General features: G+C 48.3%; 1 protein-coding gene across 1 annotated transcript in view; it reads left to right on the top strand.

The window, feature by feature from the left end:
• ABCA12 (ATP binding cassette subfamily A member 12) overlaps window positions 1–17,263 on the top strand; it is an 80,225-nt gene extending 62,962 nt beyond the window's left edge. Inside the window, exons 42-55 of the mRNA XM_014310280.1 lie at window positions 2,794–2,848; window positions 3,562–3,739; window positions 5,515–5,630; window positions 6,365–6,524; window positions 7,784–8,052; window positions 8,672–8,882; window positions 10,373–10,482; window positions 11,043–11,187; window positions 11,316–11,450; window positions 12,237–12,340; window positions 12,573–12,665; window positions 13,113–13,218; window positions 13,861–13,998; window positions 15,169–17,263. Coding sequence (XP_014165755.1) covers window positions 2,794–2,848; window positions 3,562–3,739; window positions 5,515–5,630; window positions 6,365–6,524; window positions 7,784–8,052; window positions 8,672–8,882; window positions 10,373–10,482; window positions 11,043–11,187; window positions 11,316–11,450; window positions 12,237–12,340; window positions 12,573–12,665; window positions 13,113–13,218; window positions 13,861–13,998; window positions 15,169–15,288 — 1,940 coding nt within the window. The 3' untranslated portion in view covers window positions 15,289–17,263. The remainder of the gene's footprint in view (window positions 1–2,793; window positions 2,849–3,561; window positions 3,740–5,514; window positions 5,631–6,364; window positions 6,525–7,783; window positions 8,053–8,671; window positions 8,883–10,372; window positions 10,483–11,042; window positions 11,188–11,315; window positions 11,451–12,236; window positions 12,341–12,572; window positions 12,666–13,112; window positions 13,219–13,860; window positions 13,999–15,168) is intronic.

A 17,263-nucleotide genomic window follows, 5' to 3' on the forward strand; every position in this document is an offset into this window, starting at 1 on the left:
CCCTTTCAAAGTGCAGTGTGGGCACAAACCTGTCTGCAGGTGTGTCTGCCTCCAGAGAGGGCCAGAGTGCAGAGACAAGGGAGATTTACCTGGGCCCTGCTCTGCTGAGAGCAGCAATTGTGTGCAGAAACACCCTCCTGACTGACTTTCCTGGAGCAGCAGTGCCCTTCCAGCCACGTCCTGGCCAGGCCCAGCCCTGCTCACCTCAGAGGGCTGCTGTCCCTGGTGACACAGGGACAGGTGGCAGTGTCTCTTGGCTCACAGGACATGTCTGAATTGAGCTGTGATGGATCCAGGCACCTGGCCTGAAGCTTTGAGTGTGACACCCTGAATTCCAGCAGCAGCAGCACATGCTGATCACAAGTGGCCCCCAGTGCTTCCCAGCTCACTCCACTGCACTGAGACTCCTCTCCCAGCCAGCTCAGCTTACAGGGAGTGACACCAGAGCCTTGTCCTGGCCACCCCCTCAGTCAGGGCCTGGCTGTCCCCTCTGGGGTTTGCAGTGTGCCCTCAGCTCACACATCACAGAGCTGCCAGAGAGGAAACCCCAGCCAGGCACTTCCAGCAGCAGCAGCAACATCCCAGAGCAGCTGAATTATTAAGCAGTGAAGCTCCTTGCTCTGTCTCTCTATTCCCAACACATGCTGTGTTGGGAAAGAGCAAAGAGCAAAGGCAGGAAGCTCTTGTGAACAGCCAGAAAGTTTTCACAGGGCAAGTTTTCTACCAGCAAAGTAGCAATTTTCAGGGGGAAAGAATAGCAGCAGTTTTTGTTCCATCTGTCCTGCTGCTTAGGTGTTTTTGGAAAGAAATGCTTAGTAGTAAATGACCAGACAGACAATTCTGTGCTTCCCACTAATCATCCAAGCCAGAGAAGGGGAGAAATAAAATGAGTGGATGAGGCTGGTTCCCCTGAGGTGGAGTAAATCCAGTCTGAAACACAACTGCAGGCATGTTCTGTGGGATATGCTCCTGGCAGCTCAATGGAGTTGTTGTTGTGACAAATAAATGATGGTTTAAGAGCCATTGAAATGGCCAGATAAAAGTGTGTTGTCACTTCAGCAGTCAGAAAGAGGTGCCAGTCCTGCTTTAGAGGTTTGACTTAGACTGGGTATATTTAAAAAAAAATACATAAAAAGCTTTTTACCCTGTCACTAAGCAAGTCATAATAGCTTTTGACTTCTGTATATTGTGCTTTCTCTTCTCTCAATCCCAGCTAACAAAAAAGGAGGAAGCATTGAAATGGAAATTTTGACTTCTAGCCTAAGCTGCAGTAAAGGAAAATGGCTTTATAGTGAAGTATTAACAGATTAGACAGACAGTATCTTTCTTTCTCTCTCTCCCTTTTGGAGAAGGGAAACATTTCCTGGCTGTTTGTATGGCTTTATCAGCAGTCCAGGATTTTAATCCCATTTCTCTCACTGATGACAAGACTGAGGTTTGGTCAGGGTTTTTTTTTCCTCTCCAAAATTAATTTCTGATTAAATCCTCCCTTTCAAATTCATTTGCTCAGTATGGCATTTGGTCAGCTGAACCCTCAGGCTCCTCCCTTCTGGTCCCCCCTGTCAGAGTGCCCATTCTTAGGGAAGATTACCCAGAATAATTCTTCATCACATCATTCCTAAGGTCTGCCACCTGGCTGTGAGGAGTTTAAATTCCATAAGTGGCATGGTATAGAAAATCTCTGGATTTAAGAGCAGCTGGAGGTCCCCCAGCACTCCTTGAGGCATTTTCTTAGATATCAAAATATGAATTGAGAGGCTCATTTTTAGGCACATAAACTTGGGAGCCCTTCTCAGGCTCTGGAGCCTTAGAGACTGGGCTGCCATGCTGGTGGGGCCAAGGCAGAGACCTGCACTGGTGGGACTGGCCCACCAGAGCCCCTCCATGCTCTGCCTTTTGCTTTTGTGGGCACCAATTGCCTCCAGACATGGCAGAAGCACTGTGCTGAACAATACTAGTGTCTTTTAGGCTAGGGGAAGGAGTGCTTAAACCTCCTCTGAAGATACCTGCACATTAGCAGAGAATTTCTCAGTTGCAGTTTGAATTTCTCAGAGAGAAATTTCTCAGAGAATTTCTCAGTTGCAGTTTGGGCCTGATACAAACCCATTTTCAATGGATTTTTTTGGAAAACATCACAGGGACTTATCAGTGTGATAATTAAATTTTTGCTAGTAACTTTGATCAAAATACTCTTTTTAATTTTTTTTTCCTAGCTTTTTAAGACAGAACAGTTCAGAATTCACTGCCACACTGGGGGCAGAAGTGTCTGTAGCTTACCTGGGTTTCTGCTCTCACCTCCACAGATCCCATATGGAGAAAGGCATCTATCACAGGCAGGTAGCAGTTGTGGAGTTGGGCAGCAGGGGAGGGATTGTTCCTGGTGACAAAAGAACAAATGGAACAAGGTGGGATCAGCAGACAGCAGCTCTGAAGCAGAACACATCCATCAGTTTGGAAGGTGTCAGTGCTGAGGGGTCTGAGCTGGAATGCACAATCAGCCCCACAGTGCCTGCTTTGAGTGTGGGGAGGGAATGGGGCTGGCAGCCACACAGGTGGAGGAACAGGGCCCAGGGTTTGAATTTCAGATCTGCTTGCAGCCAAGTGAAATCCTAGGAAAAAGGAGGAGGCTCAAAATCCTGCCCAAGATCACACAGAGATGACAGAGCAGAATTACACTTTTGATCTGCTTTTCTTCTCTTTTCTCTCAGTTTTCTATATTGTTGTCAATATCAGGAGCTGGTGAAGGAAGCTTTAATTTGGACACATTTTCAATTTCATTTTTTCTTCCCATAGGTATTTTCCTATCAGCTCACCCATATCCTGGAGGACAGAGTCAAGAACAAGTAATGTAAGAAGATTCATTTGGTTGATGCCTGAACTTTTTTAGCTTTAAAAGGAGCAAACCAGCTTATTGCAAACCATAAACCAGCCTAAATTACTGGATATCTTTCTCTAAGTGATGAAACTGTTCTCACTTGTGATCATTCCCCCTATTCATGAATAGTGCCCTACTTGCCACCAGAGCTGGGGATTCCTGTGGGGTTTTTTTTGCAGGATCTCATGGAGATCTGGAGGTCACAGTTACAGCCTCACACATTTGTGTGTTTGGGGCATATAAATTAATAAATTATAATGATAATAATAGTGATTATGATGATGACATAATTTTCCTTCTGGCCCTTCCACTCCATGCTGGGGTCTAGCACTCCAGCTCAGTCCTGCGAGTCCCTTTTGCTGGAAATCATTGCCATCAGCACAGGGAGCAAAGAAAAGAGGAAATTCTCCTCTGTGAGGGTGGTGGGACCATCCCTGGAAGTGTCCAAGGCCAGGTTGGACAGGGCTTGGAGCAACCTGGGATAGTGGAAGGTGTCCCTGCCCATGGCAGGGGGTGCAATGGGATGGGCTTTGAGGTCCCTTCCAGCCCCAAACCATTCCAGGATTATAAAAGATGCTGTCCCAGAATCAGGACCTTATTGCTTCTGAGCTCTGACCAAGCCTCATAGTGAGGGAAATCTGCCACTTTCACTCACCAAATTCATCTTTCTCCCCTTTTTTTCCCAGGCTCAACAGCTTACTGGACATCATAGTGTCCATGTCTGTTTTGGTGGGCTACTCCATCACCACAGCAAGCTTTGTGCTCTACATGGTCAAGGAGCACCAAACCAAAGCCAAGCAGCTGCAGCACATTTCAGGCATTGGGATGACAACCTACTGGGTGACCAACTTGGTTTATGATCTGGTAAATAATTCACATTCCTAAATGCACCAGGGGGAGCATTACACACCATGGGGGGGAAAAAAGTTCTTTATTTAAAGTTCTTCTTATTGCTACCAAGAGTGCTGTGTAGTAATTGTCCTCCAAGGCACTGGGGAGGATTAAATGTGAACTGCAGCAGTGATTTCTGCCAAGCAAAGGGATTCCTGCTCTCTGGAGTGTGTGTAAAACACCCAGCACGTTTATACAGGAGCAGCAGGGAGCAGGCTGCAGCCTGATTTCCATCCCAGCACCCAGCTGCTGCTCTGACAGCTTGCAGGGCTGGATCTGCTGTCAGCCAGGCTCCACAGATCTGGGGTGAGGCTTTGGGGCTCGAGGCTACAGCCACTCTGGGATCCCACAGCAACAGGCATCCCTCAGCTGGCACAACCCTGCTGGGCAAAACCCCACCTCTGGCTGCAATGCTGTCTGTAAGAGGCTGTGTTAGGAAGTTTTTAAGCCAAGCAAAGCTACAAATGCAGCCTTGCAGGAGCTGAGCAGTTCTTTTTCACAGTGCTGCATGGATGTGCCTTGCTGAGCTCCCAGCACTATTCCCTGGCATAGGTGTGCCCTTGTTCCCCCTGAAGTTGTTTCCTCCTGGTGCAGAGGGCTCATGGCACTGCTGGAAAGCATTGCTGGGCCAAGGGGAAAAATGTTTGGAGCGTCTGTAGGCTGAAGTGCTTTGTGTGTTCTGCATTCCCTGTGGTGCAGGTGTCAGACCCTCACACAGGGGATGGGCAGTGCAGCCAAGCTCAGCTCCTGAGCCTGGCACTGCCAGCTGGGCTGCAGGGGTGACCAGCTCCTCCTGTCCCACACATTTCTGCTGAGGCAGATCTGCAAGTGCCTGAAATCCCAGTGATTCCACTGCTTCCCAAAAGCAGGAAATCCTCAAGGGCATTTGGGAGACTGACCCTCTTTGGTGCAGGGAGAACCAAGGGCTGGAATCCCATGGGGAATGTGAGCCAGAAGTGCCTGCCTGGAGGGGCTGATGAGTGCAGGCAGCAGCACAGGGATGCCCTGCCCTGCAGGAGGAATGGAAGGGATCCCAAGGCAGCAGCACATGGATGCATTCCCCTGCAGGAGGAATGGAAGGGGTCCCAGGGCGGCGTGGCCCCAGCCTGGCTCGGCAGTGCACTGCAGGGAGGGGGGAGCCGGGCTGTGCCTGCCTGCCCGCCCCGGGCCCTCCCTCCAGCCCTGCATTTTTGTAAATCAGCCTGTGGCAAAATCCCCGGAGTCCTTGCACCGTCGGTATTCAGCGGGCTGAAACTAATCCAGCGCTCTCGGCAACTTGATATTTCTCAGTGAATCCCTGCCAGTAAATTCTGCTAAATCCCAGAGCTGGGGAGGAGAGGGAGCTCTCCAGGCAGACTTTTGGTAGGTCTCTGGCTTGACTCAACACTATAAAGACTAGATTTACAGGGCACAGTGAAGTCGTCTGACTGCAAGGCTAACAGAAAACCCAGAGGGGTATTTTTCATTCACAACCTTTTTTTAAGGTACTTTCTGCCCACTCTCCTCAGGCAAAGCTGAGGCTTTGCCTATTCAAAGAGACTTTGTGGGAATTCATCTGCAGTTCATCTGGGGGCAATTGAGAGCCCACCTGTGTTTGGTTTCCCTAGAAAAACCATTCCCTTAGAAAAACCAAACCAAGCTGCATTTGTGGGACCAGATTCAGTCCTGGCATTGTTTCTTCTGTATGGTTGTAGGAAGGTGTTTCAGAACTGTTGTCCTAGTAACATCTTTTTAATATCATTTTGCAGGTACTTTTTATGGTCCCTATTGGACTCTCAGTAGGAGTTATTTCAGCCTTCCAGATCCCAGCTTTCTGCAACAACAGTAATTTAGTGGCAGTATTTCTTCTGCTGTTACTCTTTGGGTAAGTGTGGAGCTTAGTTATTTAAATATCACTGCACAGGATAAGGAACTGGATCTTGCAGGCTGCTGCAGTCTGAGATCCAGGGGGGAATATGTGGGCTTTTCTCTTCAACATGCCCTTCACAAACAATCACTAAGTCGCTCCTTCCAGGAGCAGGGAGGTGAAGCAGTGTTGTCATGCCTGCTTTATTCAAAGCAATCTCTACATGAGGATATAGAAATCTAAAAGGTCCCAGAAACAGCCCAAGCTATAAGGAAATGCTTGCTGACCTCTTGCAAAGTTCAAGAGCATTTTAATAGCAGAGAGCAAAATAAACAGCAGCAGCACAATTCTGCAAAACTTAGACTTGAATCCTCCAGGCCCAGAGTCTCTGTTTTCAGGTGGGGTTCCATGTTCAAAGTATGTCTCATAAACCTTTTCTCCAAATTCTAACAGACACAAAGGCATTTTTCCTTTCTTTAAGCTCTGTCATGTGGAAATGTAATCACATGCCAAAACAGAACTGTTGTGTTCCAACTCTGGGAGTGTTCAAAGCCAGGTTGGACAGGGCTTGGAGCAACCTGAACTAGTGGCAGGTGTCCCTGCTCATGGCAGGGGGTGGAACTGGATGGGCTTTAAGCTCTCTTCCAACTCAAACCATCCAATGATTCTGTGTCGTCTGATGCCTTCAGTGGTTTGTTTTCAAAGTAGCCTTTGAGTTACCATGGTTTTCTCTGCACTGTTGGTATTTATAGATATGCATCATTTTCCTGGATGTACCTGCTGGCTGGGCTTTTCAAGGAAACAGGGATGGCCTTCATTGTTTATGTCTGTGTCAACCTGTTCTTTGGCATCAACACCATTATCACTCACTCTGTTGTGTTCCTGCTCTCCCAGGAAAAGGCCACGGACCAGGTAGGAGCTCCACAGGTACTGACCCTGTGGTGAGCCAGCAGGAGGCTTCTTGTGGGCTGGGTGGCTTTGATCAGGTCTGTAGCAGCTGGACACAGCCACAGGATTTCATGGGCTTCCCTACAGACAGGACATGAGTCACATATGGATCTTGCTTGTCTGTAAATCTGCAGCCCCAGCAAAGAAAGAAATGATGGTGACAGAGGGGAGAACATGAAAAGAAGGGGAGAAAACTGAGGACTCTCTTTATAACCACCCTGGTGATGGAAGATGGAGGTGGTGGAGATGCTTGATAAGAAGTTGTTGATGGACGCTTCAAACCATTGCTGAGTTCTTGGGCATGAGCTGTGGGGAGTGACAGCTGAATGTCACTGCCCTGAGTCTGACATGTGCTGCAGTTAACCCAGCACCAGCTCTCTGTCATTTAAGTCTGTAATGCAGTCATCTTCTCCCTGCAAGGATGAAAAACAACCCAGAGACAGTGATGATTCCCTAAAGTAAAGCCCTCTCTTAAACTGAGATCTGCCTGGGAATGGCTGGGATAAAATGCACACCTGACACTTAGATTTCTTTTGTTATGGAGAGCAATTACAATAGCTGGGTTGGATTTTTCTCTCTGTTTGGACAGAGTTTGTTCAGCAACCCCTTGGATTTTAGGGATATGCAATTATGATCACCATTCATCCCTCTGTGCCCCAGTGGCAGGGAGTCAGTTCCCTTCCATGCTAATTTAGTGCCTCTCCAGTTTGCTTTGTGCACTAATCCTTTCTTCTGCTAGAAATGTACCAGAGTTCTTTACTCTGATGCTGCACTGGGCTGTTCTGCTGTGAATTAGCTGGAAAAGCCCTTCTATGTCTAGAAAAGCCAAACCTTTTGTTTTATGGAGATGTTTGTCCAAGGAAAACAGACAGGGCAGCGCTCCAGGGGAACAGGCTGTGCTGGGCAGATTAGGGGGCACAGTGGCAGGACTCAGCTCTGGCTCCTGGGTGGTTTCAGGGTGCTGGAACAGCAGCAGGGACCATGCTGGGAACTGGCTACTGTTTACTATGGGTGATCACAACCTCAGAGCTGCCTGTTGACTTTTATGACCTTGTGCCTGTGAAACGAGCTGTCTGCAGAGCTCTTTGCTCTCAATTTATCTCTGCTGAGACACAGGCAAATCCCAATGTAATTGTTACACTTCAGTCCCACAGTAAAACCTATGAATTTATTCCATGAATAAAAGCAGTGACTGACTGTGGTGCTCTTTGTTTTTTTCCCAGGGCTTGCGTGATCTTGCTGAAAATTTAAGGCATGTGTTCCTCCTGTTCCCACAATTTTGCTTTGGCTATGGCTTGATTGAACTGTCTCAGGATCAGGCACTGCTGGGCTTCTTAAGAGCCTATGGAGTGGACTACCCTGACAAAACCTTTGAGCTGGACAAGACCACGTCCAAGCTGCTGGCCATGTTCATCCAGGGCACCGTGTTCTTTGCCATTCGACTCACAGTGCACGACAGGATGGTCCAGAGAGTCTGGAACAAGGTCCTGGAGTAAGTAACATCTGGAGCCTCACTGGGAACAGCCCCAGGCACAGCTCTGAGGTCACCATCACTGGCAGTTATGCAGCCCATACATTTCCAGGACAATTTGTGAATGTGGAGTGAGTTTTCTCTCAGTTGATATTAGAATATTAACTAGCAGAGGTGTAGTTTACAGAGTGCCCTGGTAGTTGGTGCTGGCTGGCACCTGCAGCCCTGGGTTTGGGGTTTGGTGGGTGGATGCTCAGCTGTTGGTGAGGGCAGTCATTCCACTGACAGCCTCCTCTGTTTGGCTCTCCCCATCTCCTCTGCCCTGGGTGCACACAGTGAGGAGTGAGAACATCCCTGTCAACTGCATTAGGAGCTGTCCACAAGGCAGGACCTGCTCCAGCCCAGAATATCTGCTGAAAAAAGGGGGAAAAACAGGCAGGGAGAGAACACTGGGTGGAGCAAATACCGGGAGAGAACACTGGGTGGAGCAAATACCAGGAGAGAACAGAAACTATATCTGAGTATTGTGTGCATGCCCTGGGATCTCACAGGGAGGCTCCCTGGGATCTATCCTGGGAGATAACTGAGATCTAACTGCTGGCTGGTGCTGGAAGCTGAGTCCCTCTCTGCCCTCCCCCAGGTTCCTGTTTGACAGAGTCCATGGCAAAGCCTCCCTTCTGCCCCCTGCGGCCGTGGAGGATGGGGATGTCCAGGCTGAGAGGAGCCGGGTGGAGTCTGGCAAAGCTGATTTCGACGTGGTGCAGCTCCAGAACCTCACCAAGATCTACCACCTCCCTCACAAACGCATCACAGCAGTGAAGAACATCAGCCTTGGCATCCCTGCTGGGGAGGTGAGTGAGGGAAAAAGGCTGCAGGCATCTTCCCCTGTCACTGCCACCTTCTGTAATGGTTTGTTCTGCTCTGGCCTCTCCCTTTCCTTGCCTCATTTATTGATTCTTGGGGTTACAGCAGTGACAAAAGGCTCCTGGTAGATTTTGGACCTCAAGTTTGAAGGCCCTAGAAGGAGGGAAAGTGGATGGGAATTGATGGAGCTCTATATTCAGAGCAAAATGTCTGCATGCTCTGTTTGTGCAGTGCAGTCTTGGGGGGGGTCACTGGGGATCACCAGATGCTAAATGATGACAGCAGAACGTGTCCAGCTGAAATTATTCACCTGAACTGCATGGGAGATGGTGAGTCAGGCTTATCTGCCTGTGTTTTCCCATCAGGGGAAGACAAATCACTCCAGCTGAACACACATTTTCATTAATCAGGACCTAAAATTGGCTCCAAAGAAGAAAACATTCTTTGGTCATGTCAGTGCAGTGAGAAGTGAAAAGACAGGAATACACAGAGCACCTCTGAGATCCAGAGGAAACTGGAGACCAGATTCTACCTCAGGCTGTGCACCTGACTTGTGGGGAAGCTTGGAATTAATCCTTGGCACCTGGTTTATTTTAATGGCCTGGGTCCCACAGAGATGAAAGGACAGTATCCTCACATGGACACTGTGCTAGTCTTTATGGCTGAGGATTTTTTACAAGCCAGGACTGCCACTGAGGTCTCTGACTTCTGGCAAAATTCACCCTGATGCTGGTGGGATTCAGGGCACCATTCCCCACGTGTAAGCAGGAGCTGTGGCCCTGCACTGCAGACTGTGCACAGCTCCTGTTCCTGTATGGACCAAGGTAGGGAAGAGCCCTGGATTGCTGTGCATCCCCAGCACAGGAGGGCTTTCACATCAGCTGGTCTGTACTGATGATGGCAAAATAACAGTAATTATCAGCACAATGGAGATGGCTGATGCAACACACAACTGCCTAAATACAACCTCAGCTATAAAATGTGGATTTTAGCATGACATGCTGGAACCACACTACAGTGAGACAATTCTTCATTTTATTAAGGTAGTGCTTTGGTGATACAACGTGACAAAATCCTTGTGTTGATGAAGGTTTTAACCAGTGCCAGCCCAAACCTCACTCACCCCATTCCCAGGAGCAGCTCAGTCCCTGTCAAGGGGAGGCTTGGCACACATGAGCTGATGGGGATTTGGGCCTGAGCTCCTGTAGAAATGCAGCTCACAGTAAAAGGATTGACTCTACTGGAGACACATCCTTGGTTCTTCACCACATTAAACAGATGGTGCTAATATAAGCTGGAGTATATTGCACCATAAACAACCTCCATTATAACACTGGCATGCTCTGAGCTCCTCTGGCAATTCATCTCGCTCAAGGGGCTGGAAAAAGAAGGGCCAAGGTGCACTGAGCACCCATCTCAGAGCAATATTTCTGCATTACAAATACAGCATGTTTACATTTGGACTTTTCTTTCCCAGTGCTTTGGCTTGCTTGGTGTGAATGGAGCTGGAAAGACAACAATCTTTAAGATGCTGACAGGGGATATTGGAGCATCCAGTGGAAGGCTGCGGGTCCAGGATCACTCTGGGTATGGAGGATATGATTTCTGGGGAAGCAAATCAACCTGAGAGCAGTTTTTAAGGCTGGGTGGCAAAGGAAAAGGAATATAAAAATCTGTAATAAAATACTCAAACCAGAGCAAAAGTAAATAAGCCAGGGAATTCATCCTTTGAAGGTGGCATGGTTGCTTCCTGGGGGGTTGCATTTTGCTGCTCAGAGGTGTTTGTTCCACTTCAGCCCATTGCAGATGGGATCAGGCTCAGATCCTGAGCAGTGTGATCCCACTTCTAAGCCAGACCTGGAGCCCAGCAGGGCTCACCTCAAAGCTTTCTTCACCAGTTGTAGGCTTGGTGGCAGCTGTGCCACCTGAGGTGCTGGCAGTAACTGGAGAGCTACATACTGGACATGCAGCCTCTGCAGAACTGGGGGCCTGAAAGCTGGAGCTCTGCAGATCCATCTTGCATTTTCCTTCAAGGGTTAGGGAGGTGGGTAGGGAGTAGGAGAAAGGGATTTTCTCCCCCCTGTTTGGTTCCAGAGCACACTGGCAATTCAGTGAGGTTACAGTGATGTGCCAACCTCCTTCCCCAGGTCCTTGAATGACATCAGTGAGGCCCACTGGTCACTCTTTGGCTACTGTCCTCAGGAGGATGCCTTGGATGACCTGCTGACCGTGGAGGAGCACATGTACTACTATGCTCGGCTGCATGGCATCCCAGAGGGGGACATCAAGGGAGTGAGTAACAAGGGCTTTGACTTGCAGCATTTCTGTCATTTGGAGCCTTTAAATCAGTCCTTCAGTAGATCCATATGTGGTAATCCATGGGCTGGGCATGTTGTGGAAGCACAACTCTTGTTCCCTAGGTTGTACTGCAGCTCCTGCACCGGCTGAACCTGATGGCCTACAGGGACAGAGTCACCTCTATGTGCAGCTATGGCACCAACAGGAAACTCTCAACTGCTCTGGCTCTCATTGGCAACCCATCCATTCTGCTGCTGGTGAGAAATGGGGTCTTGTTGAGAGGGGAGAGGGGAGAGGAGTAGGTCCGGAAGCTGGCAGGAGAACTTGGACAGTTTCACAAAACCTCCTCAGGCACAGCTTAAGGGACACTCCCCACGTGCCCATACTTGGCCTGACAATAGAAACCATGACAGGGAAGTTCAGGTTCCAGCAAATACTCATCTTTTCTTTGAGGGCATAAGAGAGAGGCAAGTCTTTCACTTTCTCTGGCAGCATCTTCCAGAAGTCAGAATTAGACCACGTATTTGCCAATTAAACTCTGTTCTGTCTTGTCTTTTATTTCAATCAACTTACCTGCACAGCTTTGCAAGAAAAGCAGCAGCCAAGGCTCCAAAACTGTAGGAGAGCAAAGGGGCCACTTTCCTCAGGATTAGAATGTGACTGCTTTTTTAGGTTTGGCTTCCTGTCTTGTCTTTCACTCTGCATTTCTAGTTCTTCCATGGGCTTACCCCATTGGTAAAACATTCCTTTTTGTGCGGTTTTCCCACTTGCTGTGTACTCAATGTGTGCAGACCTCTGTGAGCAGGATTTCCAATATTAAGTTGGATACCTAGTGGACATAATTATCCCTTATCCCAGCTTCTATCAAACCCAGCATGCCTTTACTTCTGACCACCTGCCAGTGCTCCTGCTGCTTAGTCAGATAAAAAAAATCTCAATAAAAATAGGAGGGGGGAATTCTCTCTGTGCTCAATGGCTGCCTGAGCCCAGGCTTGTTTACTTTTTGAGTGCAAATTTCCATCCAGTCCTGTCTTTCCCAACAGGATGAGCCGAGCTCTGGAATGGACCCGAACGCCAAACGCCACCTTTGGAAAATCATCAGTGAGGAAGTGCAGAACAAATGCTCAGTGATACTCACATCCCACAGGTAGGGCTGGCCTGCTCTGCCTCCCTTTTTGGGGTCAGCACAAGTGTGGAGAAACCCATCCCTCACTGGTCCTTGCACAGTTTCAGGGCACCACAGGTTTGGGGGTTTGTTGTGGCTGACTATGGTGTCCACAAAGACCCACTTTAGGGAAGATCAGCGGTGTTCTCTGAGTATTAACCATATTTTTATACTTTCTCAATGACTAACTAGAGTTTCTTGATTGGTTTTGCAGCATGGAGGAGTGTGAAGCCCTCTGTACCAGGCTGGCCATCATGGTGAATGGGAGTTTCCAGTGCATTGGCTCTTTGCAGCACATCAAGAGCAGGTCAGTAAAGTGAACCTATTTCACTTTTACTGAACAGCCTCTGGAGTTACTGACCTACAGCTCTGAGTGCTCAGAACATGAGACCTGTGTTATCAAAACAATGACTTTTCCTGGTTCGTGTCCCTTAAACACTGCTGAAATTCTGTGTTAACTAATGCACTTTCTACTCCCTCACAACCTGTCTTCCCAGAATGTGTCCCCCAAAGTATTCTGTTCACTGCTACAAATGAGAAATGTGTATTAGGGCTGAGCTTTGGTTTTATTAGTTATAACAATAGCTCAGCTTCTTACTAAATTTCACTCCAGGTTAACAACCCTGACCCCATTCAAGCTGCACCGTGCCTGGATTAGATTTCCCCAAAGAGGCTGTGCAGCACTCTCAAAGGGGTTTCTTCATCTGTTTTTCTCTTTTCTACAGCGTTAATTGTGATTTTCTTTTTCCCCCAGATTTGGAAGAGGATTCACTGTGAAGATGCACTTAAACAGCAGCACAGTTTGCACCGAGAAGCTGACCGAGTTCATGAAGTCACACTTCCCAAATACATGCCTGAAGGTAAGCATGGCAAATGCTTTCAGGAGAGGCTTTCAAAATCCCTTCAAAGAGACCAAGAAGGTCCTTGCAAGGTGGACATCTTGTGACAAACTGAGCTCATAGATCTGAGCTCTCAGAGCCACACTTGTCGCTGCTTTCAGCTACATTTTCTGAGGGCTGGAGCACTCCAGTTCCTGGTGGCTGAAGTAACATCAGCCAAAGAGCTGCAGTGACCCTGGAAGGCAGCTGTTAGGTGACCCTCTGCCCTGGGAATGCCCTTCCCACTGCAGCCTGGAATGGATGGAAACCCCCTTTAGGTTCAGTGGGTAGAGACGCTTCCAGTACTTCCAGTAACTGAGTAATTGTAAAACCAGAGTAACTGAGTCACAAATCCCATCCATTGTCTGTAACTCAATCTCTGCATGAATCAAAACTGCACACCTGGAGCTGCAAAATGCCATGGCCACCCTGCAGCCTCCAGCCTTGCAGTTTAGTTGTGCTCCCCAGTCACAAACCCCACAAGAACTCCCAGTGGGGAAGCACTGGTCACTCCCAGACAATAACACTCAGGAGACACCACAGCCCCTGCCCCTTCATCCTGCCATGGCCCAGCTGTTGGATTTGTTGGCTCTGGGCTTTCCCCCACCACTGCTGTCCCCACAGGATCAGCATTTCAAGATGGTGGAGTACCACGTCCCAGTCTCTGCAGGAGGGGTAGCGAATATATTTGATCTCCTGGAAGGCAACAAAGCAGCCTTCAACATCAGGCACTTCTCTGTGAGTCAGACAACGTTGGAGGAGGTAAGGAATTAAAATGGGAGGCCATCCATTTAAAACTGCTAACAGGGGAGCAGAATGATGCTTACACATAATGGACTGCTGCACACAATAGACTACAGTTTGAAAGGGATTTCCATCTATATTCCTCCTGGGGGTACTTTGTCAGCACTGCTGCCTCCAGGTACCTCTGCTGGTGCTAGGGAAACACACACAGAAAGCTGCCTGGAGCATAAAGGATCTATTCTTCTCTCTTTCACTGCTGATTTCAGGAGCCTTGTGGGTGTGGGTGAAGGGCAGGACTATGAATCACCCCCAAGTCCAGGGCTAGGCTTTCCATGGTACTGAAAATATGCTTAATTTCACTTTTCAGGTTGTAAGTTCACTTAGCATTATTCCAAACTTTGGGGTTCATTCAATTTTCCCTTGGAAGGACATTCCCAATGGCAGCAAAATCTCGTAGGGAGCACATCAGCTGAAGGGATTGCCACAAGGACTATCCAGCAGAAATCACCCTGTTGAGCATCAGCACCTGGAATATTAGGTTTGTCCCAGACAGAGGAGCAGAGCTGCAGCCCTGCAGTGCCATGGACTGTGACACAGCAGTCTGGGAGGGGATTTCCTCAGTGCTGCTCCAGTAAGGGGCAGTGGCTGTGAGAGAAACAGGCAGGCAAAGCGCAGGAGGCCCCAGCTCAGATTTTGTGGGAGGACAGCTTGGCTCTGTGAATATGCAAATGTGATTGCAGGGAGTGTTCTAGTGAGAGTCCTTTCTGTATTCATTAGCTGCTGTTGAAAGGAAGGCTGTTATGTGTGATTTCATACACCTCTCTGTACACTCTGCAGTTGTGCGTGCGCAGATGTCAATTACACAGGGATAGATGGGTTTATGAAGTAATCATGGGACTGTATTACAGTGTGATTGAAAGGAGCACTGCATGGGCAGTGCCTTGCTGGCTCCTGGGGAGCCTGAGCTGCAGGACAATGAGGTTCCATGCAGGAATGTCTGCACATCTGTTTATTCACATGAGCCCACAGAAGCCCGACAATTTGAAATTCTCAAATTCAGCGTGAATCCATCCCCGAGCGAGCTCTCCAGGCTCACAGTCAAATGAACAGCCATACCTTTTTTGTATTCATTCATGTCATAAATTATTTATGCTGTCACACACTGAGTGTTTTCCTTTAAACTTGCAGGTTTTCATCAACTTTGCTAAAGATCAAGCAGATCCTGATGGCACGGATGCAGGTCCTGATGTGACGCTGGACAGCTCTGACACAAGTAGCCAGGCTAGCACCATTAGCTCCATCTATTGAAGGGGTCCACCCACACGGGATCATAGAAGCTGGGGAAAAGACCTGACAGCCCCTCCAACCCTGTTTTAAGTGATTTTAGGGTGATGGGGATAAGCAGTCCCACTTTCTTAAAGTACTTTGTTTTTTTGATATGCGCTTAATTAATGTCACTAGGAACGTGGTAGGTGTTTGAGACTGGCACTTGGTTACAAATCAGATTGGGCTTTCCACAGGTTCTTTCCCCTACACCCCAAAGTCTTGTTTTATGATCACTCTAATGGCTGTGAGGATTTAAACACCACCTGCTGCTTGTGGCTGTGATGGAGCAGAGGAGCTGTGGGCAGTGCAGGGTGTCTGACCACAAAGCAGCCCCACAGCCACAGAGAAAAGCTCACCTCCTCTCTCTGCTCAGCAGCAGACTTCCTGGGTGAAAGTGGCTCAGTTTTGACAGGCTCCCCCTGGGGAAATGGGGCTCATGGCCTTGCCCCTCCTCATAGGGGGATTGTGAGGATGGAGGTGTTAAATACTGACAGCGGCAAAGGCCACTGGTGGGGGCCACCTTTGGTAATGACACAGAGCTTATCCGGTTATGTCAGCACAAATACAATTATTTTATAAGTTAGTGCTTCCAGTGGTTTTGGTTTGTTCCTGTAGCTTATTCCAGCTCTGTGTAACTCCTCAAGTGAGTCCCCTGGTCCCAGGCAGTTCCTGGCTCTTGGTACCCAGTGGAAGATGATTCCCCCAGAAGCCCCCTTCTCCTTCTGGCTGGAGTTCAGGGCTGCTCTGGAACAGCTGAGGAGTGGTACAGGGCAGGTCTGTTGGCTGAATGCTCTGACAGGAAGAAGCTCTTTGCTTCATAAAATTGTATTTCCCTGAGCACAGCAGAAGCAAGGAGCATCCCCCTTTGCTCATAAAGCCTCCATCTCCAGCAGCTTTGCCTCTCTGTGTCCTCTCCAGTGACCTTCCTCCTCAGCCCCACGTGCTGGCTGCCCCCTGACTCTGGAGCTGTGTTTTCCCACATAACAAGGCATCATTAGCTCCTGCTTCAAAGACTCTGCCTGCTGGCTTGGAGGGAGTGCTCTGCCCATTCTGACAGCAGCCCCCAGCAGCTGAGTTCAGCACACCACCACACACACCCTGCTCTCTTCCCCCAGAATGATTAATAGATAGGATAGTTTAATATGATTCTTTATTAGATGCATCAGCATAAGGCCCCAGAAACTCGGGTTTGGGTCAGGGCATTGATGTACCTTCAAGCACAAAATGAACTTAAACTCTGAGCTCAATAAACTTGCTGTTGCTGGTAAAACAGATTGCAGATAAAGCCTTACCTTGTGAGACCTGGGGTGGCCCATACAACTTATCTGGGTTCACCCACACAATTCCAGCCAGGTGGTTTCTTTTTCCTTTTCTTTTCCTTCCCTCAAACTAATTTAAATCAAAGGAACCTTTGATGAAAGCTGCAATGACACATCTTTGTTACCCTGACCATGAGTTTGACTAGGCCAGCTCCTCTGCGATGCCAAGGTTTGCTGTGAGAATTGTGCAAGGAGTAGGCACTTTGTAAAACCCCAAACACCCCTGAAATTCAGTGGGATGCTGAAGTTCAAGGTTTAGCTGCTGCAAGGTCATGTCCTCTCCTTGGTCTTGGTGTAAACTTCTTACTGATAGTAGGAGGAGTTTTATTATGGATTGAAAGTATTATAGAGCTTTGAATTATGCCTCAACCTGCTGACTGTAATTAAAACTGGGATTCAGCTTCTTTCCAGAATGCATTTGACACCTGCAGTTTATAAGTGGCTGAAAAAGCTGCCCAGACATCCATTGTAGCTTCTATTATTATGTCTCCAGCTCTGCAAAAGCTCTTTTTTCTCATTTTCATTGCACATCTTACACAGATCACAGTATAAAATTAAGCTTTTCTCTAATGGAGGGCTTGTGCTCCCTGCAAAGGACTCGGAGCATGAATGCCAATGATTTAAATGCAGCCTTGTAA

This window comes from Geospiza fortis, unplaced genomic scaffold (genome assembly GCF_000277835.1).
Source record: "Geospiza fortis unplaced genomic scaffold, GeoFor_1.0 scaffold407, whole genome shotgun sequence".
NCBI classification, from domain to species: Eukaryota; Metazoa; Chordata; class Aves; order Passeriformes; family Thraupidae; genus Geospiza; species Geospiza fortis.